The sequence below is a fragment of the Corella eumyota genome, chromosome 4, assembly GCF_963082875.1.
Source record: "Corella eumyota chromosome 4, kaCorEumy4.1, whole genome shotgun sequence".
NCBI lineage: Eukaryota > Metazoa > Chordata > Ascidiacea > Phlebobranchia > Corellidae > Corella > Corella eumyota.
In genome coordinates this window covers 10,789,216-10,815,539 of record NC_137493.1, presented here as the reverse complement: position 1 = coordinate 10,815,539, position 26,324 = coordinate 10,789,216, and the positions used below count along the sequence as shown (strand labels likewise).

General features: G+C 31.6%; 3 protein-coding genes across 3 annotated transcripts; 2 read left to right on the top strand and 1 right to left on the bottom strand.

Annotated features, from left to right (window-relative positions):
* Nucleotides 1–3,040, top strand: LOC145750814 (carboxypeptidase B-like). Its single transcript, XM_082566890.1, has 12 exons — nt 1–59; nt 135–213; nt 384–454; nt 545–599; nt 737–841; nt 1,033–1,233; nt 1,411–1,521; nt 1,680–1,883; nt 2,077–2,163; nt 2,388–2,472; nt 2,695–2,807; nt 2,951–3,040. Exons 1-12 carry the CDS (start codon nt 1–3, stop codon nt 3,038–3,040), a joined length of 1,260 nt encoding a protein of 419 aa, XP_082423016.1.
* Nucleotides 3,041–4,178: 1,138 nt separating this feature from the next.
* LOC145751291 (peroxidasin homolog) lies at nt 4,179–23,358 on the top strand. The gene is made up of 34 exons (XM_082567404.1): nt 4,179–4,521; nt 9,166–9,237; nt 10,857–10,928; nt 11,266–11,337; nt 11,577–11,648; nt 11,727–11,798; nt 12,384–12,568; nt 12,753–12,870; nt 12,971–13,053; nt 13,150–13,268; nt 13,626–13,746; nt 13,965–14,072; nt 14,245–14,514; nt 14,702–14,818; nt 14,941–15,118; nt 15,580–15,710; nt 15,988–16,107; nt 16,315–16,425; nt 16,649–16,735; nt 17,040–17,139; nt 17,337–17,536; nt 17,938–18,094; nt 18,375–18,512; nt 18,758–18,993; nt 19,219–19,409; nt 19,475–19,640; nt 19,852–19,967; nt 20,265–20,417; nt 20,596–20,744; nt 20,925–21,057; nt 21,162–21,368; nt 21,554–21,714; nt 21,977–22,212; nt 22,551–23,358. Exons 1-34 carry the CDS (start codon nt 4,310–4,312, stop codon nt 22,865–22,867), a joined length of 4,980 nt encoding a protein of 1,659 aa, XP_082423530.1. The 5' UTR covers nt 4,179–4,309; the 3' UTR covers nt 22,868–23,358.
* LOC145751292 (uncharacterized) lies at nt 23,349–25,808 on the bottom strand. The gene is made up of 5 exons (XM_082567406.1): nt 25,636–25,808; nt 25,333–25,442; nt 24,712–24,850; nt 24,262–24,404; nt 23,349–23,941 (listed from the first exon to the last, which is right to left on the bottom strand). The coding sequence occupies exons 1-5, from the start codon at nt 25,757–25,759 to the stop codon at nt 23,834–23,836; spliced, it is 624 nt and encodes a 207-aa protein (XP_082423532.1). The 5' UTR covers nt 25,760–25,808; the 3' UTR covers nt 23,349–23,833.
* Nucleotides 25,809–26,324: the final 516 nt, after the last annotated feature.

Here is a 26,324-nt window from a genome sequence, read left to right as displayed (position 1 = left end):
ATGAAGATTATCTTCCTGTTTGCAACATTGGCATACACGCTAGCATTAAGATTTGATGGGTTAGTAAACATGTAAAAAAATATTGGTAATTAAAAATATATTTAAATTCTTTTATATCTTTAATGTTGTTGTAGAGATCAAGTACTTACCCTTCACCCAATAACTAAAGACCACCTTAGTCTTATACGTGAATTTGAAGAGCTTTACGATATTGTAAGTATTTTTTATTAGCAGATATTATTTAAACATTTTTTTAAATAAATTTGTATTCTTTTCACACTAGGCTTTGCAAATCTATCGAGTTAAAACTGTTAATACAAGGGACCATATCACAACTGACAATAATCAAAATTTGTTAGTTTTTTACATTTTTGTGCTAATAGGCCGATTTCTGGAGCCCCGAAGATGCATCAGCTGTAAAACTGTTCAAGAGCGTAGATATTCGGTTTATTAGGTAAGTAAAATGCACATTAATATTATATCTAAGAATATACCTCTTTTAGCAATAGTCCTTGTTTTTTTTTACAATGTTTTAATTTTTAAGATCTTCTCTACCAATGATCATAAGAAAGCTTAACAACGCAGGAATGCAATATACGGTATACGCATAAAAGTTGAACTAAATTTAAATTAAAAAATTTGTGTGAGTTTTAATTTTAATTTAACTGTTTCAAAAAAAACTTATAAGTTTTGCTGACTTAAATAAAATAACCTGTTTTACACATTTTACATTTAGGTTAAGATCAACAATTTGCAAGAGTTGGTGGATGGTCAATTTAACATGCCTAACATAAAATCATCAGCCGATTACAACTACAACAAGTATCACAGTTATGATGAGGTAAATAAACATTACACAACAGGGCAATTATCAATAACTTTTTAAAACAATCGTCTGTTGCAAATATTTTATATCAATAATTATTTTCCTGTTATATCCTGGCTTTTTAGAAAAAATTTGCCTTTTATGTGGTTGGCTTTTTTATAGACGAATTATAAAATAACAACGTTTTTTTTAAATGTGTAATGTAGATACAACAATGGATTAATGACATAGCAGCAGATTTTCCTGGTCTTGCAAGAGCAAGCTATTTCGCGACATCTTATGAAAAAAGAAATGTTGATATGCTGACACTTGGTACATCTGACCAAAATCCCGTATTTTTAATCGACTGCGGAGTTCATGCACGTGAATGGATTGCACCAGCTTGGTGCACAAATTTTGTGTATAGAGTAAGTTAATAAAACAGTGTCTAGAATATTGAGATTAATGAAAAAATTGATAGTTATTTATGTCACATTATCTATTTTGTTTTAGACAAAAAGAAAATACTAGTTTCTGTTTAAGTATCGTCTTAAATATCTTAAAAAAACACAAAATTATGAAATATAACATGATAGTATTTTTAGATGGTGTCTCAATATGACAATGATCCCATAGTTAAAAACATGATGGATACAATAACGTGGATGATTATCCCGTTGTACAATGTCGATGGTTATGTTTATAGCTGGGAGACAGTAAGTTGCATTAAAAAAATATGTTAGTTAAGTTTATTTGTTTTTATAATAATATTCTTTAAATTTTTTTTAAATTTGATTTATTTTATTCAACAATGCAATTAAATTTTTTTTATATTTTTAAAAAGTTTAGAAAAATATTAAAAATTGTTAATTAGGATCGTATGTGGAGAAAAACTAGATCTGATGTGCGTACTGGCGGTTGTGTTGGCGTAGATGCAAATCGAAACTTTGACAAAAATTGGAGTGGAGAAGGTGCAAGTGCTAATCCATGCAGCAGTACTTACTATGGCCCTCGTGTTGAATCGGAACCAATTGTATTTGCTCTGTCGGAAATTATACGAAACCAACCAAATATTTTGGTAAAATAATTTTAATAAATTTATTATTGATTTTAAATGACCGAATATTAGAAATGAGTAACAAATAACCAACAATGTTGTGGCAAAAATAAATCAACAAGCAAAATACTCTTAATTTAGCTTTTAAATAAATATTTAATTTGGTCTATCTATAACCATTCACCTTATGCTATTTCTCACGCATCTGTTTCAGGGTTACATTGCCTTCCACAGCTACACACAAGTTTTTGTTTTTCCATATTCATACGATTATGTAAACACCCATAACCACGATGAATTGGTATGAAAAGCTGTATAAATTTAATATAAATAGAGATTTTTATTTAACCTGTTAAACCGGTCCCGTGTGGCTAACTGAACATAATTTAAATCTTATTTATAAAATCTTATTTAGAGATTTATAGAGTTTTTTTTTAAATAGCTTCTTTTTATTAAAGTATATTTTTATTTAATTAAAGGGAAACTATCTATTCTTTTAAACGACAATATTTTTTTTATTTTAAGATGGATTTATCCAGTCGTGCCTCGGCTGCTATTAAAGCAAAAACTGGCAGCGACTACACTTGGGGTCCTGGACATCAATCTATGTGTAAGTTTTAAGTTTGAAAAGTAAGCTAAATTACGCACTTTAGCAACTAAAATGTTGTAAAATGCTGTTGTGGAGTATTTTTAAAAGTTAATAGTACATGGCTTTAGTACAAACAATCCAAGAAGCGTTTGATTTTTAGGCAATGCAGAGGTAAAAATGTTTAGCAACTAACCACTTTAAAAGTAAGTTGTCGTAAGATGTCGCTAACAAGTTTTGTTACAGATCTTGTTTCTGGTGGTTCAAAAGACATGGCATTTGATAACGGAATTCCTTTGTCGTGGACCATCGAGCTTAGAGACACCGGTGAATACGGATTTTTGCTGCCAGAGAACCAGGTACACTTTTTTAACAAAACTCAATTACTTAAAAATTGATATTAAAATTGAATAATTAAAACCTTACCACCAAAAAACAGCATTTTTTGTAGTTTTAATAACAAAAAGGTTGTAGTAGATAACTTTGTATGAAAAAATTCCAGATTGCCGGAACCAGCGAAGAGATGTTTGAAGCTATGATAGTTCTAGCAGACGAAGTAAACTTTATGTGGTTTTCCAAAAATAATAATTAATTAATACGTATACCTTTAAAGATGGTATGCCAAATTAAACGGATAAACAAGTGATTTGAGTTGTGTTTTTTACATAAGACAGGTTAAGTTTTAAATATAATCTGAGAGTGGCATTTCCCTAATTTGTTATTAAAACATGAGAAGGTATTTTTTATATATGTCAAGAGTTAATATCAATCTTTTTTCACTTTTCCACTGCACACATGGTGGTCATAAAAATAATCTAAAATAAAATGTATTGGGTTATCTCTTATTTCATCACATTCGTTATCATAAACATTAACTGAACTAAGGAGTCCCTTTTTGTGATGAAAACAGCCACATGTTATATAAACCGCAGCTAAGATAAAAACCAGACAGTAACACCCATTTTTATATCTTTTTAAATGTAATTAAATTGCTTTAGAGTTAAAATTGCTAGTTTGTTTTGGTTTATGTTTTGAAATACCTTTTGCTCGACTGTGTAAATTAAGAAAACTACAATTTAAAAAATTAAGTAGTATATAAGTTTTAATATGGAGGGACTAAATACTAATAAAGCTTTGATAAATGATGACGGAAGGTGCCGCTGTGCCGGTGCGTTTGGCAAATCGGATACCAGCGGGAAAGTCAAAGAAAAAATGTCGTCAAATATAAAAGCTCGGAGGTCTTTGTTTGCCAAGACAGTATAGAGACAGGAAATACGGCGGCGAAAGTAGCAGCGCACCGGGATATTTCGAGGCAGGTATAAGCTTTTACGACGACATGACGTAACGTCTAGGCACAGTATACAGTACCAGCTTGCCAGATAGCGCATTAGGTTTATTTAAAAAAAGTGTTATAGTATTTTAATTGAAGTAGATCAAAAACAACTTTAACAGGCGTTAGATATTAACTATAAATTGCTATATAGTGTATTGCAAAAAATAAAATTGGGTTGTTTGTTAGGTTAGTGCGTGGTCGTAAAGATTGATAACATACAAGTCAGCAAAATAAAATAGCGCTTTTTAGATAACGACATTTTGCGCAGTTTTAGTTTTTTACGCATTTAATAAAGTAATTACAGTTTAATTAAAAAAAGTTGACTTAAGCTTTTTTACCCATCTGCCCATTGAGCTTTTCCGATTAACCAGCAATGTTCTATATAATTAACAGGTTGTGGTCAGCAAGCAATTACATAGACAATTTTCAGCTGATCTGTTATTAATGTAATCCGAGTGAGAAATGCCTGTTTACAAGTACAGAAACTAATTTTGAAGTTTACCGAACCTTATCTACTACTATCAAGTCATGTACATTAGTCGAATTATAGCGATTGCAATCTTACTGCAAACCTCGGTGATTTTATTATGGATTGGCGGGAATCAGGTCGAAGCACAGCGGAGAGTTAATCACAGACAGAGCCATTGTCCACGAAGTTGTATATGTTTTATGTCAACTGTAAGGTGCATGCACCTCAACTTAGTCGCCATTCCTCGAGTGTCTTCAGAAACTAGAATCTTGTAAGTACACAATAGCTGAATAGTTTTAAAACTCTAGCGTTATATTTTTGTTTGAATTATTTATGGACTATTCTATTTAACGTAAGTTTAATATATATTGCTAACAAAAGGTAATGTTAGAATACACATTAAAAATGGTTTACATATGTTTGTTTTTGGTTTGTTTACTTTGCAATGCCTTTATGTTATAAGACCTTTTAAACATAAAAATAAGTCAACCTTGTGTTTATTAACACTTAAAGTTTGATAGTTTTTGTCGAAAAGCAATGCCAATGCTTTGTTGATATATACCCTCACTTAAAAAGACTGTCTTACTTGAACTTCGCAAGTATGTTTGTTTGCGTTGGCGAATGTTTGCAGAATAGGCGTGATTTCAGGCCAATTAAGTTCGACCTTTTCTCGCTCTTAATTTAACGCTGCGTTATGAACACACGACCGAATTTCGCATCAATAATATGAAAGGTTACAAAATGTGCTCGGGTCAAAGCTTATACAAACATCCTAACATTAACTAAACGATTTTAAGCGAATGCATTTAATTGTGCTTGTCAGCAGGGATTTGTAAGCAATTAATAATTTTGTATGTCGTCTATCAACGTCTAATAAAAAGCGTTATTACAATTAATCACATTGTGTAAACTACCAAAAGTATTGTACATTTTATCGCCGGTGATTAATTAACTTTATTTAAAGCTTTACAATTTAAGCAGTTAAATTCAGGGTCACACAAGTTAATTTTACAATTATGTGTATAGTGTTATAAACTTGTATTTCATCCTAATTTTATCAGTTAAAAAATCCCTGTACTGAAACTGTTCTTTGATTTGCAAAATAAACATAATCGAATGACTTTTTGTTGTCAGTAACCAAATTGAATTCTGCTTAAATCTCATGTAGGAGTAGGAGTATATTATTGGGTAGGTTGAAATAATGAATGATTTGTTTTAATAATAAACTACAGTTATCTGCTATGTCATTTATTAGGTTATATAAATTTACATAACCTTTATATTTTTTGTTTTAAAATATAAATTTGGACACTTTGTGAAACTTTTGTGACAAGTGGTCGTCCAAAACAATTAGAAGTTAAGACAACAGCTTGAACTATTTTATTAAGTGCACAATAAAGGCCACGCTGCAGGTTACTTAAAACTATAAAGAAATCTTTAACTTTAGAACGGGCAAGTTCGTCTCAAGGGGTTTGAAAAGTCTCCCTATTGTTCAATAGTGTGTGAAACTAAGTGGCTCGCTACTGAATTTTGATGTTTACAGGTTAAATTCAATTGCCCACCCGAGCGTATACAGTGTTTAGATCTGGACTTAACACCTTTTTAAAAGAAATAAAACGCAATGAATTGAGCTTTCATTGACCCGTTAGCTTTCTTTTGTGTAGGCCCGACCGCATTTTAAGTGGTGGTGCGAATTTGATTTTTTTTGTGTTCTGTTCGGTTGAATCCAATTTCGCACGAAATAAGGTAGATTGTTTTTCCTATAGTTACTTTATTTAACGAGTTAATTTGACAATGTTTGAATTGCCTCAGCGTTTAAAAAAAAACGTTTGCACATTTGCCCAAATTTTTGCAGTGTTAATGCATGTAGGGTCAATATAAAATTAATGAACAGTCATTTTAAAGTTGGCGGTTAGATTTTTACAATTTTTTTGATTTTGAATGACTTTATTAGAAACCAATAAGTCGTTACTTCATTATCTCTTGTTGAACCCTGCGGCCATACACTTAATCAAAATAAATTCAAAAATCCGTAATTTTAAAATTAAATGTTCAAATTAAGTATAGAAAAAAAGTTTATTGCATGTCTTTCGTTCGTTCTAAATTTATTATTGCTCACTATTTATTGGCCAACACCCTACTTTTATCTCACAATTTAAAAAGTTTAACACGCTTTAAAAACACTGTGTGCACTTGTTTCTGGGAAAACGATGTTGTTAGTTTCAAGGATTGGAATGTTGGGGCAAATCTAATCTGCGTTGAAGTTTATTCTGCAAATAACCATGTAACGCTTGGCTAAATATAACTAGAAATTATCATTTAAAAAACAATTTATAAAGTTCAAACTATAACTTTTTTAATATAAGAGTTTAAATCACGCAAGGCTTTGTAAAGTTATTGTAACGTTTTATATGTTTACTCAACTATTTAGTTTTTGAAATGTATTTTATTTAGTTTACCAACTGATAAAACACTGTATTTAGCAAAAACCTTATTATACTTTTTAACATTTTATAAGGTGACTTAAATAAGTCTGCTTGTGTATTAAATGGAACAAAAAAGAAGGCATTGATAAAACTTTAACTTTACGTGGAGAAAATTTTAAGGTGTGAATTCAAGACATTGCACCTGCTTGTTATATTTAATAACAGGCAATGCTAATATTAGAGTAACGTTTTGTCAGCCACACGAAAGCAACGCGAACAAGATAATGTTTTAACTGAATTCCAGAGCTGGCTTTTATAGAGAAATGGGCTTTAAATAAGGTGTTTATATTGCGCTTCACGGTACCTTAATAACAATACGCCCGAGTATACAGACTTCTGTCAAGTTATACATGGAAATCCATACAGAATTAAGCGTTCCATATAAATTTATCGGGCTGTCTTATTTTTAAGAATAATTAGATAAATAAATAAATGAACTATATCCACGAGATGATTTTTGCTTGCAAATTTAGGAAACCGTAAACTAGGTGTAAGCGGCGAGGAATGTTAATTATCTTGTCACAACTAACTTACCAAATGCCACATACAAAGACCTAAACATTATGCATAAAAGGAGGTATCAATATTCATTAGGTATTTGAAAAAGTTTTATATATCGGTATCTGATGCATGTATGCTACTTTTCTGGTATTAGTTTATTAAGTATAACAATTAAATCTCACTTGATTTCTAAGGGTGGTTTTTTAAACCATGTACAATCATACCTTACGTACTGTGTTAATTTCATCGTTTTTATTAAAGCCCTGTATGGAAAACAAACGATTCGTCATGTGGTTTAGCTTACGTAACGATGCGTCATCGTGAACCTGAGTTTTAATGTTGACTTAGTTAGCTAATTTCGGGTGCATATTTTTACAGGAGTAACTCATTAATGCGGTATTGACAGAACACTTTGTATAGCGAAAAAATGTAGAAAAATAAATATTGTGATTAAATTTTTTTACCGTTTTTTTGTAGTTAAAACTATCTTTTTTTACCAACAAAAATAGAACGAACCATATTTTAAAATTGTTACAATTTACATTTATTTACAATTTAAATATTAAGGCGTCTTTGTGCAAACAAGTTTGTGCTTTAAACTTTATTAATTGTTTAAACTTTTAAGACTGATAGTTTAAAATAACACATTTTTTGATTCAATATTTTGGTGCAATTCTTATTACTATTATCCTTGCATCTCATGCGCATTCCAATAAAGGTATTCTCTTGTTTAGACAAGTGGTCAGACATTGGTTTCTAGGTTGTGTCTGTGATTTTTCGAAACTGTTTGAACAAAGCAAACGTCGTCGCAATTCGTGCACTCGTTCAACAAACAAGTCAGTACCCACGCAAAATAAGTTAATACGTTTTTCGTCTAATCCTACAACCAATAAAATGTGCTCGAATAAGTTTGAAAGAAACCGTCTGTTCTTGGGCACGTGTTGACATTCTATGTGACGTGGTTTATTGATATTTATCTCAGTTATAAGGAACAGTTGCAACGTTGAGAGATTAAAAAGTGTTCTCTTTAATTGTAGCAACTTTTTAATTTCTATTATATGAATGACATTTAAACGATCCGAAGTTGTAAACTTTAGAGACATTTTTGTAAAAAACACAGTATTTTTGCATGGTTTTGTGCACCTTTCTCACATTTTCCTAGCAACTTTTAATAAATTGTTTTCTGCCGAACAGTGACTTTAAATGCAACACTTTAACTGATTTGTTTTGATGAGGAAATGCAATGACGGTTATGCGATTTAAAGACAGGATCTAGGAAGTACAAACTAACCACACATCCTGATTAAAACACTTTAAATATAAAGTTACCCGGAATGTAAACAAACTACAAGGTCAACAATAAAACAAGCTGCTACAGCAGCAAAAGTTACTCTAATTTGGAAGCTGCCAGGTGCACTTTCATCACCTAATCAACTGACAATAAGATTTAAATATCTAAGAGAGCATGACCAAAGGGTTAACTTTTTAAAGATTTGACATAAATTACATCATGGTTTGTTTATGTTTTACCACGAACAAAAAAATCGGTGACTGTGCGGATGTTTAGGTTTGCGTAATTTCATGGTCCAGTGCTTTTTAGATTGTATCGACCATTTTCAGCGTTTTGTTTTTATGTAATGTGGTTAAAACCTTTTTTACATTGTTAACACACATTTCAATAGTAATTGATTATAATGTTTACTTAACCCTTCAGAAGAAGTCAAATTTGTATTTTTTAAAGAAGTCAATTTTGTATTAAAATATTTAAAAATATTGAAATATTTTTTTTTTTTGTTATTGTAAAGCTCCAGGCTTCAAGTATATTTATGATTACTATGTATAACCCTGAATTAATTTTTGTAGAATAATAGGAATTTGGAATATGTATTCTCCAAACAAAATCCTAACCATTATTTTTGTTTTTGCAGGGATTTACGATTTAACCGAATTCGGGAAATTTCATCTACGGCTTTTCGAGGAATGAGACACCTCAATTCTCTGTAAGTTTTCACTTATTCAAATATTAATATAAAAATTAATTAATTTTAATTTAGAGTTTATTGTTTTATTTTATTAAGTTAACACCAGATCTAAATTCTCATAAAAAATGGTCAAAAACAGGCAGCCATGATTACAATGCGGAACATTGTGATATAACAAACCAAAAACAAGACCAGTTATAATACATATAATATCTTATATTAGGCAATTAGTTTACATTGAGCTTCAGCAAGCCAATGTCACTTTGACTGGCTTCTATTTCTATAAAAAGCGGTGACTTATGCAGTCTCGTGTGCTGTAATTAGTAGGTTCCGTTTTAAAAGTTAATATAAGTTTTGCGTTTAAGAAAGTTTTGGAATAAGCAGCTTGTTATTACCAGATGCCAACAAAAACAAAGCCTATCTTTTTTTTTAATAAAGTAAATCAAAAATTATTAAACAAACATTTAGTATTAAAAATTTATACGTTTGCAAATTTTAATGACGTGGGAATGTTGCATATCGAGCTACCAACTAACCCATATCATGTCAGTCGACTGCGTTTATCAGTTGCGTATAAAGTAGCCTCTTAATACAAACTCAACATTGCCACTATCTCCAGATATACCATGAGTTCAGGTTAAGTTTACTGGCGCCATAAGAAATGCCTAAAATCGCCAGTAGATAAAGGTGTATTAATTTTTACTGATTTGCAGTTCCGTAGGTAGATTAAAATACCTTTTAGCCACCTAAATTGTGTAGTAACAACTTTATAGGCTAGATAAAATAAGGATTGGGTCTTCACTGTTTAGCTATGCAAATAAATACCAATAGTAATGACATGGTTATGTATATAATCATTTATCAATATAAATCACCTAGATTTAATGCTTCATATTTAGGCTCACTTTTCAATTACAATCAGTTAAAGTAAGTAGAAATAATTCTTTGTTAAAATATAATAAGTGAGAACTGTCAATAATAAAGCTACGCTGTCAGGCAGGTCAATTGCGCGGTTTTTTTGCATTCACTGACAGCAAGATTGACGGAGTCATGCAAACATTCGGGTCTGTTTGAAAAAAAGTGAAGCCATAAGTTCAAGCACCCAAAGATTTATTTACATGCTATGTTCTTTTAAATGTGACACCTTTACACCAGTCATGCACACAAAAGGCAATCAAATCTCGGCATGTTGTTATAGAAACCCAGGCCCACTTAGCCATTTAAGCCTACCTGTTAAGGCTAAAAGACATTGATATACGTCTGGGCTGATAGTTAATTATAAACTTGACTTCTTAAGCCTAGTTATAATTCACTGTGACGCCAATGGCTAACATTTACCGGCAATTTTAGCTGATTATTTTGTTATTGGTTTTTAAAACGAAGTAGTAAAACTGATTATTTTCCGTCTAGCGAAATGTGATTTAATTATAAAGCATTATTTTTCTAACAAAACACCTTTTTTTAACAAAACACCTTTTTTTAACAAAACACTTCCCTCCTTTTTAATCAAGTTTAAACTTTAGCATAATTTAATTTAGAAAAGTAGTTTTATGAGTTTTTACGATTTTTTCAAATTCCAATTTAAAGTGAAGTAGGTAAAACGCCCCCATTTAACTTTTATTGTTGTTTTTGCACAGGCTGCTGAACAATAACGATATTCAATCCATTCAAGCAGATGCCTTCCACGGGCTATCTTCATTAAAATACTTGTAAGTTAAGACTATTTGTTTAATTTCAATCAATTTTGAACCTCGGGCCCCAGTAATAAAATACCTTTGTCAATAATTGTTTAGCACTTTATTTTGTCCAAGGAAACTTTTTTTATTGATCTTTACAGTTATTTCTTGTTATTAAGACATGTTAGGTAAGTGTTTTTTACGTTCCCAATGAATCACGTTTTAGGAATTTTTAAATTTGTGAAAACATTTAAAAGCAAGTTTTTGTGGCAAATGGCCAAGTTTTTGTGGCAAATGGCCAAGTTTTTGCAAATTGTTTGTTTTTTTTAGATCATATGTTGTTAATAGTATTGATTTACTGTGTTTTTAGGTATATATTTCGAAACAAAATTAAACATATACACAAGCGAGCTTTTCAAGGAATGGACGTTTTAGAACAACTGTAAGTTAAGCATAGTTTAATATTAAGCGCCTCGTTACATTTAAATATATTTTAATAAGCTATTTATGCAAAATTGATCACATAAAAATTAATAATTTTTTTACTTTTGAAACTTTAATGGATTAGATTTTGTAGTATATACTTTTATTTTGTTTGAAGCCTAAAATATTATTAAATCTTAGTGTAACTGCATTGACATTATAGTATTTTAATTAAATAACCTTGTATTAAATGTTTAGGTATCTTCATGAAAACGAAATAGAAACGTTACTACCAAACACCTTTTCAAATCTACCAAACTTAGAAAGGCTGTAAGTTGCAAGTTAATAAAAATATTAAGTTAATATTAATTAACTAAAAATTTTAATTTTGTAAAAACGCATTTTTAGACTTTTGCACAACAACGAAATTACAACCTTGCCAAATAAATTGTTTAATTCTTTAACGTCGTTAAAACGTCTGTAAGTATATTCAATGGGAAACCATTTTTAATTTATTTATTTATAAACCTCATTTTTATTATTGGAAAAGTGTAATCTAATTGCCATAAAGCCTATCGTGTTGCAATTTTACCTATTTATCTTTTAGTTCAAATTAAGACTATAATATTTAACCGAAATTGTAAGTTTAAATGCAGACAACTCTATCCATCATAATTTATGTAGAGTAAATAAGGCCCCAGAAATGTAAAAGTTAGCATTTAGCTTAACGTTAAACTATACTGTCTGATCTTCCATTTTATGTTTGTGTACAAACACGCCAAAGTAATGTAATTCGCGGCCAGACTGTGTGACTTAACCATAACCATATTTACCTAAAAACACACATTATCGAGCGGGTGGAAAATGCAAGCATAAGATAACGTTATTGCCTTACATTAAACATCAAAATTTAAAAATTTTGCAATAAAACTGTTTTTTTCTCGTTAATTTAGTAATTATGTTTTCATAGCATAACATTAGATTATGGTTTCAAATTTCAAATGCTTGGATTTTAAAAGTCATTATGTGATATAAAAATAAAAGATAATTACTTTAAAAATTTAGTCGACTCGACGGAAATAAATTAGAATGTGATTGTCAGTTAGTATGGCTGGCAAACTGGTTAAGAAATCCAGCTACTTCAAATTTGCAAGCTGCTGCTACATGTTATTCACCAAGGCAACTTGCAGGAAGGGGCCTCGCCAATGTAAATCAAAATGATTTAACTTGTGAAAATGTTCCCCCGAATAGTAAGTCAAATTATACACAAGTATTTTTAAACGCCATGTCCCGAAATGTCTTATATGTACAGCGACTTAAGTTTTTACTTATTTAACATGCACCCAGTGTAAATCAAACCAAAGGGTTAAATTTATGATGTTTTGTGTAGGGTCTTCTCTTGAATTTTGTCTAATATAAATTATTTTTAATTAGCTGCGCCGGTGATTGTAAGTCAACCAGTCGACGTCGAGGTGATACAGGGCCACACTGTGAGGATCGACTGTAGAGTGCGGGGAGTTCCTACTCCTGAAATTCGCTGGGAACACGATCGGTAAGTGCTTTGAGCTAAAAATAGAATACTTGTGATGTGGTTGCTTGTTTAAAATGACTAATAGGGTCGAGATAACGAGTTTCTTTTGTTCACCTTGAAGTGTGCAGGTGGTCGAAAACCATCGAGTTCAGATCACGAATTCGGGAACTCTGTTTATTCAAACGTCGCGCAAAACAGACAGAGGTAACATTCTTTTGTGACGTAATATATAGTTTAGTAAGGTAAATATAACTTAATTTATTTTGCCACATATGCCAATAACAACTGTCTTTTTGCCAGGGGTGTATAGATGCACAGCGGAAAACTCGGAAGGCCGAGTGGAAAGTCGTTTTGCTCGTTTATTTTTTACTGGATTGGCTGGCCCGCCTACTTTGACTGTAAGGCCAAAAGACAAGGAGGTAAACTTAACTAAGCTATCCAGATTTTACAGCTTACACACCTTTTTTATTTCTACCACAAAATGTAATAATTTTTTGTGGGGGGCAAAATAAATATTACAACAATGTAAATATAAAATATTGCCACTGATAATTTACTGCTACTATAGGCCCATCTTGACAAGAGTCTAACATAATCAATATCGTATAATAAGCAATGTCAAGTAAACCGTTAAAGGCAGTTTTGTATAATCACATTAAACTATGTCCATATTTATCTGATGTCGTGTTTTAGATCAACAAACTAATTTGTTTTGTGCACACCTGTAATCCTGTACGCGATAACCCACTTAAAGCGTTAACGTTTTTTGTTGACAGGCAATGATAAACGACCGCGTCACTTTTAACTGCCGTGCCGAGGGGGACCCGAGACCGGTGACCAGATGGTACCGAAACAACGAACGACTTTCTTCAAGCAGGAATTACGTCGTGATGCCAGGTGACTTGACCAAAAAAACTTATTTTTGTAATTTTTAAGTGGTTAAAGCAATTCTTCTATGTATTACGTTATAAACTTTCGACTCAATTGTTAATTACAAACATTTTTTTAGGATTACGTTCTTCTTGAAATTATAATACCAGTAAACAAAAAAAATTTTCATACCAAATAAAAAAATCCACATATTTAGGCTTAACAATATCTTCTTTGTATTTTAGAAACTCTTCATATAGTTTCTGCTTCGTTAGATGACAATGCAACGTTTATGTGTCTTGCATCGAACAGTGTTGGAAATGTAAATAGTTCAGCGGTTCTACTTGTTCGAAGTAATTTAAATTGCCTTTATGTAAACAAATTTATCTGTGGTTTTCAACATAATATTTAGTATATCTTACCAAATATATACGAATTAAAATGCGCCGTGGTTGTTATTTTTTTCTTGTTCAAATGTATAACCTTCAATTTAAATGCTTTATTGTACTGTTTTAAAATTTTTAGGCCCTCCTGTTTTAACCGTTACCCCCGAATCCCAGACGGTGACGCAAGGTGGTAGCGTGACGTTTAGTTGCCAAGCAGAGGGCGTTCCAGTGCCCACTATTACGTGGAAAAAAGATGGCCGCCCCCTTAACAGAGATCAGCGTTATTTGGTAATGTCGTCCGGAGCCCTATTAATCCGAGCTATTAATACTGAGGACGAGGGGACGTATACTTGTAAGGCTAATAGTAGATCAGGATCGTCGCTGTACGATGCTAGACTTACAGTTATAAGTAAGTAAAACCTAACTTAACGCTTAGTTAAAAAAAATTTCCTTGACTAGAAAATACAAAATGACATATTTTAACGCCTTTGCATGTTTAAGCCTTAAAATGGCCTTTACGTTGTTAATGAACGGTTTATCAATAAATTATAGTAGGGTTGGCGGTTTAATCGATTTGGATTTTGTTTGTATATTAGTACCGCCGCATTTTCTTATAAGACCACAAAATCAACGAGTTCGAGAAGGGCTTACAGTAAATTTTCAATGTCAAGTAGCTGGACGACCACAGCCTCAAATAGTGTGGACAGTTAATGGTAAATATAAATATTAATTTAAATGGCAAAGCAAGTTAAAAAAATTGTATATACAAAATTAATTAAAAGTTTTTGCCCTAAAACTAGTCGTTTTAAATACCATTTTGAATTTTATTTAATAGATAGAGCTGTACCTGACGACCCACGATTTTCCCTTCTACCTTCGGGGACGTTGAGATTGTTAAGGGCCGAATTGACTGATGCTGGAATATACAGGTGCGAAGCAGCCAACTCGATTGGCGCTAAAAATGCTCAAGTTACTCTTACCGTCGTTCCAAGAAGTCCACTACAATTTTCAAGGTACGAAATGACTTGAAATATTTTGACTTACCATCTTATGATTTCGTAGTGAATTAAATATGTATTTATTCAATTCATTATTTATATTATAGTGCATAACTATATGTATTTACAGTAACTATAATACATATGACGAAAATACCAACTACAATCTACATACATAGTTATTATCGCGCAAATTCAAAACACATTAAATAAAAAAAATAAATATTGACACAAAGACAAGGCTATGTCACCACATCACGTATACAGAGTAATTTAAACCAATATTCACTTCCCCTTTTTTAAATAGAATGCTTTTAATGCTGACATATCCCTAAAACAGTTTAAAAACCAACGAATGGCAATCAATTGGGCTGTGCAGTGTTAAAAATAGATTTAAAAACCAGCAGTGGTAATATTTTTTTGTACTTGCTACGTACGTTTTTATGACTGTTTTTTAACAAATTCTCAATTTTTAGGACACCGCGTGATCAAAATGTTCCGTCGGGCCAGGACGTTCAAATTAGATGTCATGTTGTTGGTGGGGGAGGGGACGAAATAGACACCGAAATATTTTGGTCGAAAGACGGAGTTCGCATCGTTCCATACGGTATTAAATGTTTTTTTATTTTTTCTTGACCGCTTAACTAGACTACCGGACTCAAATATAATTTTTTTTTATATCACCTTACAAGGTGATAGGTTTTTTTATTTTTTATTGGGTAGGGGTGTGATATTGTGACGTGTATGAGCTATCCGTAAACGCCGGGCTCAAGGGCGAATAGTGTGGCAATGGTGCGGCTCTAACCCGAAACCTTTCGGATCGTAATCCCTTGCCATGACCGCTTAACCAGACTACCGGACTCAAATATAAATTTTTGTTTAAGGTGGACGATATCATGTTACTTCAGCGCCATCTAGTGTTCTGTTAATTTACGGAGCTAGTCGAGACGACAGCGGTCGTTACTCATGTACAGCAAGAAGTGGCAGTGATGTTATATCAGCATGTAAGTTAAATATTGTTTTTCAATATTGGACAACAATAAAAATTTGGTGTAATTAAAACTGTCATCTATATTCAAAAATGACTTCGATTTTTTCAAAAAAGTAAAAATATTTTTTTTACTTTTGAGACGAAATTATTTTAACTTATCTTGCAGAATTAAACATTTATGGAGAATGATTTTTTTTATTTTGTAAGTCTTTAAATTTAGCTATGAATCTTGTTGTTAATGTTCGAAACTCGGTAGAGGAGATAATAGAACAACTTTCTGATATTCTTCCGCCAAACTGCCTACGTCACGGATGTACTGAGATTTCGTTAGGTATGTTGCTTTTATTTAAAAAAAAAATTAAATATTTTTATTCATCGATTTTCCCATGTTATATATGTATAATAATTGATTTAGTTACGAAGTAACTCGAAGAACTTTCGGTAAAAATAGAAACTAAAAACAATTTTGAAATTAAAAAAAAAAACTTTAACTGAATATAAATTTGCCGCCTTTTTTAAATAATAACAAATATAAATATAAAATATTTTTTCAGATGAACCTGCAGATGAGAATTCGTTAAACAATTTACTTCAACCGTTTATTTCACCAGATACCAATCAACGCTCGAAACGGCAAAGTGGTAATTAGGGTTTTTATTTCCAAAACTTAAAATCAAAATTTTGATGAACATATTTGGCAATCACTCTTAAACGGCATTTTTTTTTATAAATTTAAACATGGTTTGTCATAAAAATAACACGTGGTAATTTAACTTTTTTGGGTCATACTTTATTTGGTAAAATCTTTTAAGTTTCAAATCCCGATTGAGACAGTCTAGAAAGTTTGTCAATTTTAAGTTAAGGTTATTTCCAATACTATCTCTAAATACGGACCTACACCTAAATTTGTAAAATATTGTTGAGTCTATTTTTATGTTTTTTAAGGATCTATCGTGAGTATCTCAGAGTTGCAACAGACGGTAAGAAATGCTCAATTTGAAGTGAATCGGGGAATTAACGGGACAATAGCACAACTTAATAACAGGTTAACATTAATTTAAAAAACTGTTTCTAACCCCTCAGAATCCTATAACTTTTATCAAATATTTTGGTCGATTACTTTTCTTGTATTCACGCTTAATCATGCCAACAGTTGGATTCGATGTCAGGACGACCATAAGTCTTGCAAAAACACTTACATATTTCTACATGTTAAAAATCCGAATATTTAATTTACATAAGGGAGAATCGTCAGTTTGCGGGTGATCTCTTCACTTTAATGCGATTTCCTTCGTCACAAGAGGGCGTCGACCTTATGCGAGCAGCCGAGGTGTTTGACGTGTCGTTACGCATGATCGAATGTTGTGTGCGACGAGGCATTAAATTAAAACGATTTTCACCACTTCGGAGTGATGAATTTGAGACGACGACAGAAAACCCAAGTATGTATGGTTAAATAAAACATGCCTACTCTCGTATTATTGAATACCATTTTACCGAATACACGTTTGACCGAAAACTGTATAGCCAAAACCGCTATTTTACCGTCAATAAGACATTTTTGTAAACTCCCTTTCACCCTAACCCTCCATTTTATTCGGTAAAGTTAAAAATTCTTGGTAATATAGTGAAATACCCATTTTAATACAAGCTTTTTTATATATTATATAAACCTTGAATACTTATAATCTGCCGGTTCAAAAACTCAAAATTTTGCCAATTTAAGTTTCATCGTATCTATTGCTTATATGACTCATTCACGTCTTAAGCCGCGGTGACTAGTAAGGAGAGCCAGTTGTTTATAACAGGAAACCGCAATGTAAAACGTTTATCTTATCTCAAGGAACCCGAACTAACCAAGTTGCCCGAAGACGAGATGAGTTTGACAATGATATTCCGTTAATAGGAAGCGAAGTGGTCGAGTTGGTTGCAAATCTATCAGGTTGTTCAGCACATCGACCACCACCCGACTGCTCAGCTAATATATGTTTTCATCGAAAGTGAGTTTGGTTAAATAGACAAGACTTTTAAATTAAGTATTTGTTGCAATCTAAACTAGATTTTTAATACCTAATAACCCAAATCAATTTTTAACTCAATTTAAAATAAGTTTTTACCACATAGATACTTGCACATTATAATATACCTACAAAAATACAGCACAATCCTATGCCGGACAAAAATTTGATCATAAATGATGAAGGACTTAACACTTCAGCCTTAAATTTGTTACAAAAAGAAGATGGATACAAATTAAACTTTTGTGTTTTTTAAAAATAGGTATAGGTCGTCAGATGGAACCTGCAACAACCTTCACCACGCAATGTGGGGTGCTTCTTTGACCCCGTTTCACCGTCTTTTACAACCTATCTATGAGAACGGGTTTAATGCCCCCATAGCCTGGAACCCTAGTAAACAGTAAGAAATGTCCCAAGACTTATTTTAGATTGAAAATCTTTTAGGATTTTTTATTTTGTTATGTTACAAACCAAGCTAAATCAAAACGCATCTATAGCGCAAAGTAAAAACCCTTAGTTATATAAAGACCACGATCGTTATTGCTTACGTAAATATAAAACAATGCCTTTATTACCTATCCACATTTTTGTGAATTTATCCAAGTAATTAAAGGTTTTTAACAAAACAATCTCCTTTTTTTCCAGATACAACAACCACACCCTTCCCTCCCCCCGATCCGTCTCCGTGGGTGTTCTGATGTCCGCAGGGTCACGACCCCCCCGCGAGGACCCAATTTTCACCCACATGGTTATGCAGTGGGGTCAGTTTGTTGACCATGATGTTACTTTTACAACACAGGCCCCAAGCGTGCAGAGATTTTCAGACGGGTTGTCATGCAGGGAAACATGTGAACGGGAAGCCCCTTGTTTTCCAATAGGAGGTAATCTGAGGTGTTTTTTTTATTTACCATTATAGTGCCATAAAAGTAAATGGTGTATATGTATATAATTCGCATAACAAATTGTTATAGCCGCATTAAAACTGGCTATTTAAAAAAATCATTTAATTTAACGATAAATTTACTTGCGAAACAAATTTTACAAATCTACCTTTTTTATATATTTTAATAAATACAAATATGATTAAAACAAAAACCAATTTTAAGTTGACCACACTGACCCTCGGCATGGTCGTTTTAACCACCATTCTGAGTCTGGTTCGCGTAGAAATGGTCGAAGAAACCATCATAGCTCTTCGCCTTCGTGTATGGAATTTACTCGCTCAAGCGCTGTGTGCGGGTCGGGAATTACTTCCGTGTTCTTCAGCGCTATCTCGCGGCGAGAACAAATCAATCAAGTGAGTATTTTACTGCTTGGCCCAACTCAATATATTGTAAATAACACATTGTTATTTTTTATAAGATTACTTCATACGTGGATGGTTCAAATGTGTACGGAAGTACAAATACTGATACAAGGAATTTAAGAGATCACACCTCCGACCTTGGACTGTTAAAAGAAGGCCAATCATTAGAAGTTGGTTATAAACCTCTGTTGCCTTACAACGTGTTTAGTGATTTAGGTTCAGGTAAAAATGTAGTTTTTAAGTTTAATACGTTGTTGAAAATAATCGCGAATTCAGATGATTTTTATGCAATTTTGTTTACCATTGACATTGTCAATTCTTTATACAGTAAAACTGCAATAAAATTGTATCACAATCAGTGTTTTTAATAAATTCTATAAGATTTTATTAGTATCGTAATAACCTGTTTAATTTTTAATTTTATTATTTGAAGGTTCAAGTACAATACGACCAGTAGCACCAATCGAATGTAGAAGAGGAGATGGTGAAACTGCTCAACAAAGAAGTGTTCCTTGTTTCTTAGCCGGAGATCTACGTGCTAACGAACATGTAAATTTAATTATTTAAAAAAGATTATAAATTTAACAATATGTTAAAAAACACTGTCATCCCGACTCTGATTCAAGTTAATTTAGCAGTTTCAGTTATTTTTTATTGCAATTTGTAAATAATTACTGGCAAATTGTTATTGGATCAGCAGAAGTTTATTGCGTTTATAACACATAACTCAAGGGCGTTATGTTATGCAGTGGGTATGGCATAAAGTACCTCATGTAGTAAAGACCAGTGTTCTTCACTACACTATATTCTACATTGTTAATTGAATTATTTTTTGAATTTTTTAAGATTTCCTTGACCACAATGCATACAATGTGGATGAGAGAACACAACAGAATTGCTCGTTATTTAAAGCAGTTTAATCCGCACTGGGACGGAGACACACTCTTCCACGAGAGCAGAAAAATTGTGGGAGCACAAATGCAACATATCACATACTCAGTTAGTAATTAAATCATTAGCAATTTTGTAAGGTTGAAAAAAAATAGGCAATCAAAAGTTGTTTTGTAAATTTTTTAATTCAAATGTATAAGTTATGTTTTAAAGCGTTATAGATGTCCAACTTTGTTTTGGTAGCTATGGTTTGTATTACCTGTTTCATAACTTTACTCTTCTGCAGCATTGGCTTCCGAAATTACTTGGCCCTTTCATGGATTCAATTGGTACATATCGAGGTTATGACCCTAATTTACCTTCCTCTATTGTAAACGTTTTTGCAACTGCAGCTTTTAGATTTGGACACACAATGATTAATCCAATTATGTACAGGTAGTCATAAAAAAAATATACATAGGATTAAGTATATACCAAAATTTATTAAACCTTGAAAAGTTTGTTTAAATCGTTTTAAAATACAGGTCAGTAAATTAATAAGTTAAAATAAATTCTTCGTTCACGCTTATGCAACTAACAGCATATAAGGTAAGTTACTCAAGGTTTTAATTTTAGGTTAAATGAGACTTGGCACGAAGCAAGTCCAGGCAACCTCATGTTGCATCAAGCATTTTTTGCACCCTTTAGAATAGTTCACGAAGGGGGAATTGATCCCCTTATCCGAGGTCTTATTGCAAAGCCAATGAAGGTAATGTAATTTAAGTTAAATAATACTTTAAGCTGTAGTAAACACTTAAATTTTAAGTTATATGGATTTTAATCGTTTTTTTATATTAAAAATCTTGTTTTTAGGCTCGAGATAGCAATTCGAATATGAATTCGGAATTAATTGAACGACTTTTTTCAATGGCTGAGGAAATTGCTCTGGATCTTGGGGCCCTTAACGTCCAGAGAGGACGGGATCACGCTCTTCCGTTTTACCGAGATTGGAGAAGTTTTTGTAATCTTAGCCGCGCAGAAACGTTTGAAGATCTTTCTGGCGAGATTAAAAACCCAGAAGTAAATAAATTGTTAAAATCAGAATTTTTGTTTTAAACTTAGAAATTTTTTGTGACAAAATTTAATTGTCATTTTAAAACTATGGAAAAAGAAATCAATAATTGAAAAATAAATATAACACATACCCGAGACCATACCATAGGACGTTATATACATAACACAAACCCATAAATTAAACGTAAAAGGTAAGGAGAAAGTTGGAAGAATTGTACAAAACCCCTTCCAATATTGACCCCTTCGTTGGTATGATCGTAGAAGATATTGTGCCTGGTTCAAGACTTGGACCAACACTAGGCTGTTTGTTAGCTGAGCAATTCAAGCGCATTCGTGACGGTGACCGATTTTGGTAAGACTGCTTTAATTTATTTACTCGTATAAGACAATACAAACATTTGTATAGAAAACCGGTTAACATTTGGGTTGGGTTAACTACTTGAATCAGCTTAATGAGAATTCAACAAATAACTTGACGAAGTTTCTAAATTTTTACGCAATGGCAAACAAAAAGTCCTTAACAATTAGGGTTCAAGTCACAGAGGAGTTTTAATGTGACAAAAATACGTTACTTTCACTAATTTGCATAAACTTTAACACTGGTTTTATATTAGGTATGAGAATCCTGGCATCTTCAGTCCAGCCCAATTGACATCGCTTAAACAAGCCTCAATCGCTCGCCTTATTTGTGAGAACACCGACACAATAAAAAGTGTGCCACGTGATGTCTTTTTAAACCAACCCACCTCGGATTTTGTCTCCTGTAAGGAAATACCTTCGATTGATCTAACAGCTTGGGTCGACTGCTGCCAGGACTGTGGGGACTCTGGTATATTTAACACGTTGACAGGTAAAGTTTCTTTTAAGCATATTTTGAATTATTACAATTTTCATAAAATTTTACAAGCCAAAAATCAAATAAATATTTCAATTTTAAAAACTACATTGTTACGTTTTGGTATTAAATCATATCTTTAACAATAAAATGCAAGAAATTTCACAGAAGCTGCTTTAAAGTTTAATTACAGCTTAACTTAATAAAGTATAGCTTAAGGCATCTATTTTATGTCGTAGGCAAAACGGCTTTTAATAATAACTTAATAAAATGGTTGTACAAGAAGGCCGGTAGCACATAAATTATATATTACAAGTTTGTTTACATTTTCAAATCTGCGTTTTTGTCTTAAGGCCATATTCGCCAGCAGAGACGCTCAAAAAGAAATACTGACAACATTTTTGAAATATCCGCCAATTTGGAACAAAACACAAACATCACATCAAGTTTAAAATTCGAGAAACCCGACAAAACCCACGTCAAAAACAAATTAAACAAGATTGAAAAACGAAAACTGTCAAGACACAAACTAAAAACCGACGCAATCTCGCAGGACAAAACTCTTGACAAACTACTGTCCGTAGTAGCCAGCCTTGAAAAGAAGATTAATCAACTGCAAGGCGAAGTAAATCGCTTGGAAACCAAACTTTCCGTTGATGATATTCATTAGGAAATTGTTTATATTAATTATAAACAAAATATTGAGTAATTTTACAACCTAAACCGATCACGAATTTAACTTAAATCGTGTATTAATTTGGCGGATAACTTTTAAGTGTATGCTTGTCGTAAACATAAACAATAAACCAAACAAACGATAATTATTTGTTACTAGACAAATATTTTTTATTCAAGAGCAAATAGCTATTTATTTCGCTTTTAGGCGAAACAATATCACGTAAATGATTTTATTTTGCCTTTTTCTTTTTTGTGCCGTATTATTTTCCCTCCCATGCAGCATATGTGTTTGTTTTGCTTTATTTATGCGTAACCGTGAGGTAATAATTGCCACTCACCCAGTTCTATGTGAATATCGCACATTGTATATTAAATGGTATTTTCTAAATAGATCAAAATAGGATTTTTAATATCTTGCATTTTCTTTTGTTTCGTTTCTGTATTATTCAAACGTTGAACAGGAATAAAAAGATTTCAGTTTGAGATCAACTTTTGTATTAAGCTTGAATATACGCTGGCATTTAAATTTAACAAATTTCAACTTATATGCAAGGAAAACTAAATAAATTTGATTTTTCTTAAATTTTAAAGAGGTATGTTTTTTAGTAACTATTATTTAAAACAAATACAAAAAGCTGATAATTAAAAAATATTTACAAAAAGCGTAAGTACTAAGTATCATGTAATGTAGCTATTTTAAAAATTGATTTTATTTGCCAGTTATTTTTTTAAGTGCATTTAAAAAGTCAATCGACTATTTATTCTAAACTTAAAATTTAGTACAAAGACTCTAACAGTTAAAGTTGTGAAAGTTTTTTTAAACTTTCCTTGTTTTATAAAGGAAATTATGGTACTAACATATAGTGTATAATGAAAAGCAAAATTAGAAAATTATGATACTAAATATAGTAACTAGATATATTGACGAACTTATACTTCCCAGAAATTTTGCACAAATTTACAACTTTGTGTTGTCCTTGGTTGCAGCTCTGTGTGCCTTGCTGGCATTTGCCCACCATTCCAACTGTGTCAGAAATTTCTCACAGGCACTATTCATGTGCGATCCCTATAATTATAAAAATGGACAAGTTGGAATAAAATGTTACTTAAAATATTTGGGCCTGTATATATATATGTTTATATATATTTAAATATATATATAAACTAAATAACAAAATTTAAATGTAATTGTAAAGTTGAAAAATAAATAGCTGTAAAAAAATAATGCTATGGGTTTACTACTTCATTTTAATGTAATGTATATATACAATTTAATGTGATTTGGCATTTACTTATGAATTTTAATGAATTTCTACATTACCTTTGCTAAACTTGTGTAAGAAACTTAAACCTTATAAAAAAATTGAAAATATAATTATAAGGTACCTCTGATGATTCAGTAGGAACACCATCTTCTGTAAAAGTTGTATGAGCTTTTGGAATAGTAAACATGTTTGAAACACTGATGCATCCAAGTTCTCCGAGAAAGGATCGAAGCTGAACTCCAGCTCTTGCTCCTCCTACCATACCTTTTTAAAATGTAAAATTTTAGCTTACATGGTCAGCATGTTTGTAGAAAAAATTTTTAGTAAACAGGAAGCCATTAATTAAATGTCAGTATTTACCACAAAAGTAAGATGAATTATTAATATTCTGTTTAATAATTCGATCCTAATAAAAATTAATTTAATTAAAAAATGATATATATATATATAAAAAAAATAATTTGCATAAATTTGTGTACAACATGGTTAGCTTAATTAAAAAACATAAAATTCATAAAATCACTAAAGGAAATTGTAGACCAATTTAAAAAAAAAATATCAAGTTTCTTACTCATTGAATAAGTGACAATGCCGGATGGTTTGTTGGAATAAGAACCAGGACTAAAGTAATCCATTGTGTTGGACAAAGCAGGGGGGATAGAATGGTTGTATTCAGCTGAGATAACAACTATAGCATCTGATTCCTTAATCTAAAAATAAATTTTAATTACTAGGCTGTTGGTTACTAGGCTATTAAAGACAGTGTATACTAAATCCTTACTACAGGATTGTTAATTACTAGAAGTTAATCTGTATCCACCTTATATTACAAAAAAACTTTTTACTTAAAAGACATTCTCTCACAACCAAAATTTAAAAAGCAAAATTTCACTAAAATTTGGAGGTATATATACATTTTTTCAAAAATAAAATGACTTTTTTTTACTAGGGACAAGGTGCGGGGTTTTTATTAATATCTCATTTAAACCATAATTTCATTAACAATAAAAAGCCTATTCATAAAAATAATTTTCAGTTTTACAAAAGTAATTCAAGTAAATCAAGATCGCAATTTTTTTAAATCTTATTTACACAATACCAGTTCATTTTTATAACAATAAGCCTTCTTCAACAAATTATTAATGACAGATTATATATATAAATGTTTCGTAAGATCTAATACCACACTTACCTGATCATGCAACTTGACAATGTTTGTAGGTGGAGCTGGAACATCACTTGGCCGATAAAAGTGAACTGGCTTGGTAAGAAGTGGAAAATGATAATCCTTGTTCAATGGATCTAAAAAAGTTAAAAGATACATTCATTTAAATTATTTTTTTTAATATATATATATAATAATTATCTTGTAGGACTTAAGCTATTTTGGACATTATAAATCTAATTTATTTATAGGTACTATAAAGATAGGGTTTTTTACAGATAAATCCCCTATATAATCAAATAATAAAATAATAACTAAGCAAATATTTACCAACATAAACCACATCTAGGTTCTTTGCTTTAAGTTTATTCACAACAAACAATGCAACTCGTTCGCCGATTCTACCCTCTCTTGTTGAACCAAGAAAAACAACAACTTTTTTCCAAACAGTCATCTTGCAATTAATTCGGTTCAAGTTAAAAATATTAAAAAAAGCTTGAAAATAAAACTAAAATATAAAGATTTGTATTTTAGTTAGTTAAATAAAATTTTTACGAGACTAGCCGAGTTTGTATCACTTTCCAAAAAAAAAAACCTGCAAAAAGTAAGTCGAAGCCGCTTATAAACAGCAAACGCCCATGTGGTATTTTGCCGAGTCACCATCGAAAAAAAGGCAAATATTTGTGGACTCATTTATGACAAAGCGAAATATTTTCCAAGTCATGTTTGTTTTTACGTTGATTAAATTACAAGCAAGTTGTAACAATTAACGGACAAAACTAAAGTATAGAATGTGGGATAGTACGGAACTGTGTGTAAATGTTAACAAAATTTTGCGGAATGGGGGACGAAACGGCATTTTTGTACTTTTATGCGGAATAAATGCTGTATTTGCTGTATTTTCCGGCAGCGTGGTGTAGTGGTAAGAACACTTGCTACACCACCATAAGGTCGTTGCTTTGATCCCAATTGCTCTTTAAAAAAAAATTATTTAAAGGAATGAGGAATGATGCGGGTGC

What these genes read in the sequence shown, in the direction of transcription:
- LOC145750814 (XM_082566890.1), top strand. Translation starts at nt 1, where the DNA reads ATGAAGATTATCTTCCTGTTTGCAACATTGGCATACACGCTAGCATTA. An exon ending in GTAGATATTCGGTTTATTAG is followed by an intron (nt 455 to 544) that starts GTAAGTAAAATG and finishes TTAATTTTTAAG; the next exon opens with ATCTTCTCTACCAATGATCA. An exon ending in AGTATCACAGTTATGATGAG is followed by an intron (nt 842 to 1,032) that starts GTAAATAAACAT and finishes TGTGTAATGTAG; the next exon opens with ATACAACAATGGATTAATGA.
- LOC145751291 (XM_082567404.1), top strand. Translation starts at nt 4,310, where the DNA reads ATGTACATTAGTCGAATTATAGCGATTGCAATCTTACTGCAAACCTCG. An exon ending in TGCTAGACTTACAGTTATAA is followed by an intron (nt 14,515 to 14,701) that starts GTAAGTAAAACC and finishes TTTGTATATTAG; the next exon opens with TACCGCCGCATTTTCTTATA. An exon ending in ACGCTCGAAACGGCAAAGTG is followed by an intron (nt 16,736 to 17,039) that starts GTAATTAGGGTT and finishes ATGTTTTTTAAG; the next exon opens with GATCTATCGTGAGTATCTCA.
- LOC145751292 (XM_082567406.1), bottom strand. Translation starts at nt 25,759, where the DNA reads ATGACTGTTTGGAAAAAAGTTGTTGTTTTTCTTGGTTCAACAAGAGAG. An exon ending in CCTAGATGTGGTTTATGTTG is followed by an intron (nt 25,443 to 25,635) that starts GTAAATATTTGC and finishes TAACTTTTTTAG; the next exon opens with ATCCATTGAACAAGGATTAT. An exon ending in TTGTCAAGTTGCATGATCAG is followed by an intron (nt 24,851 to 25,332) that starts GTAAGTGTGGTA and finishes ATTTATTTTTAG; the next exon opens with ATTAAGGAATCAGATGCTAT.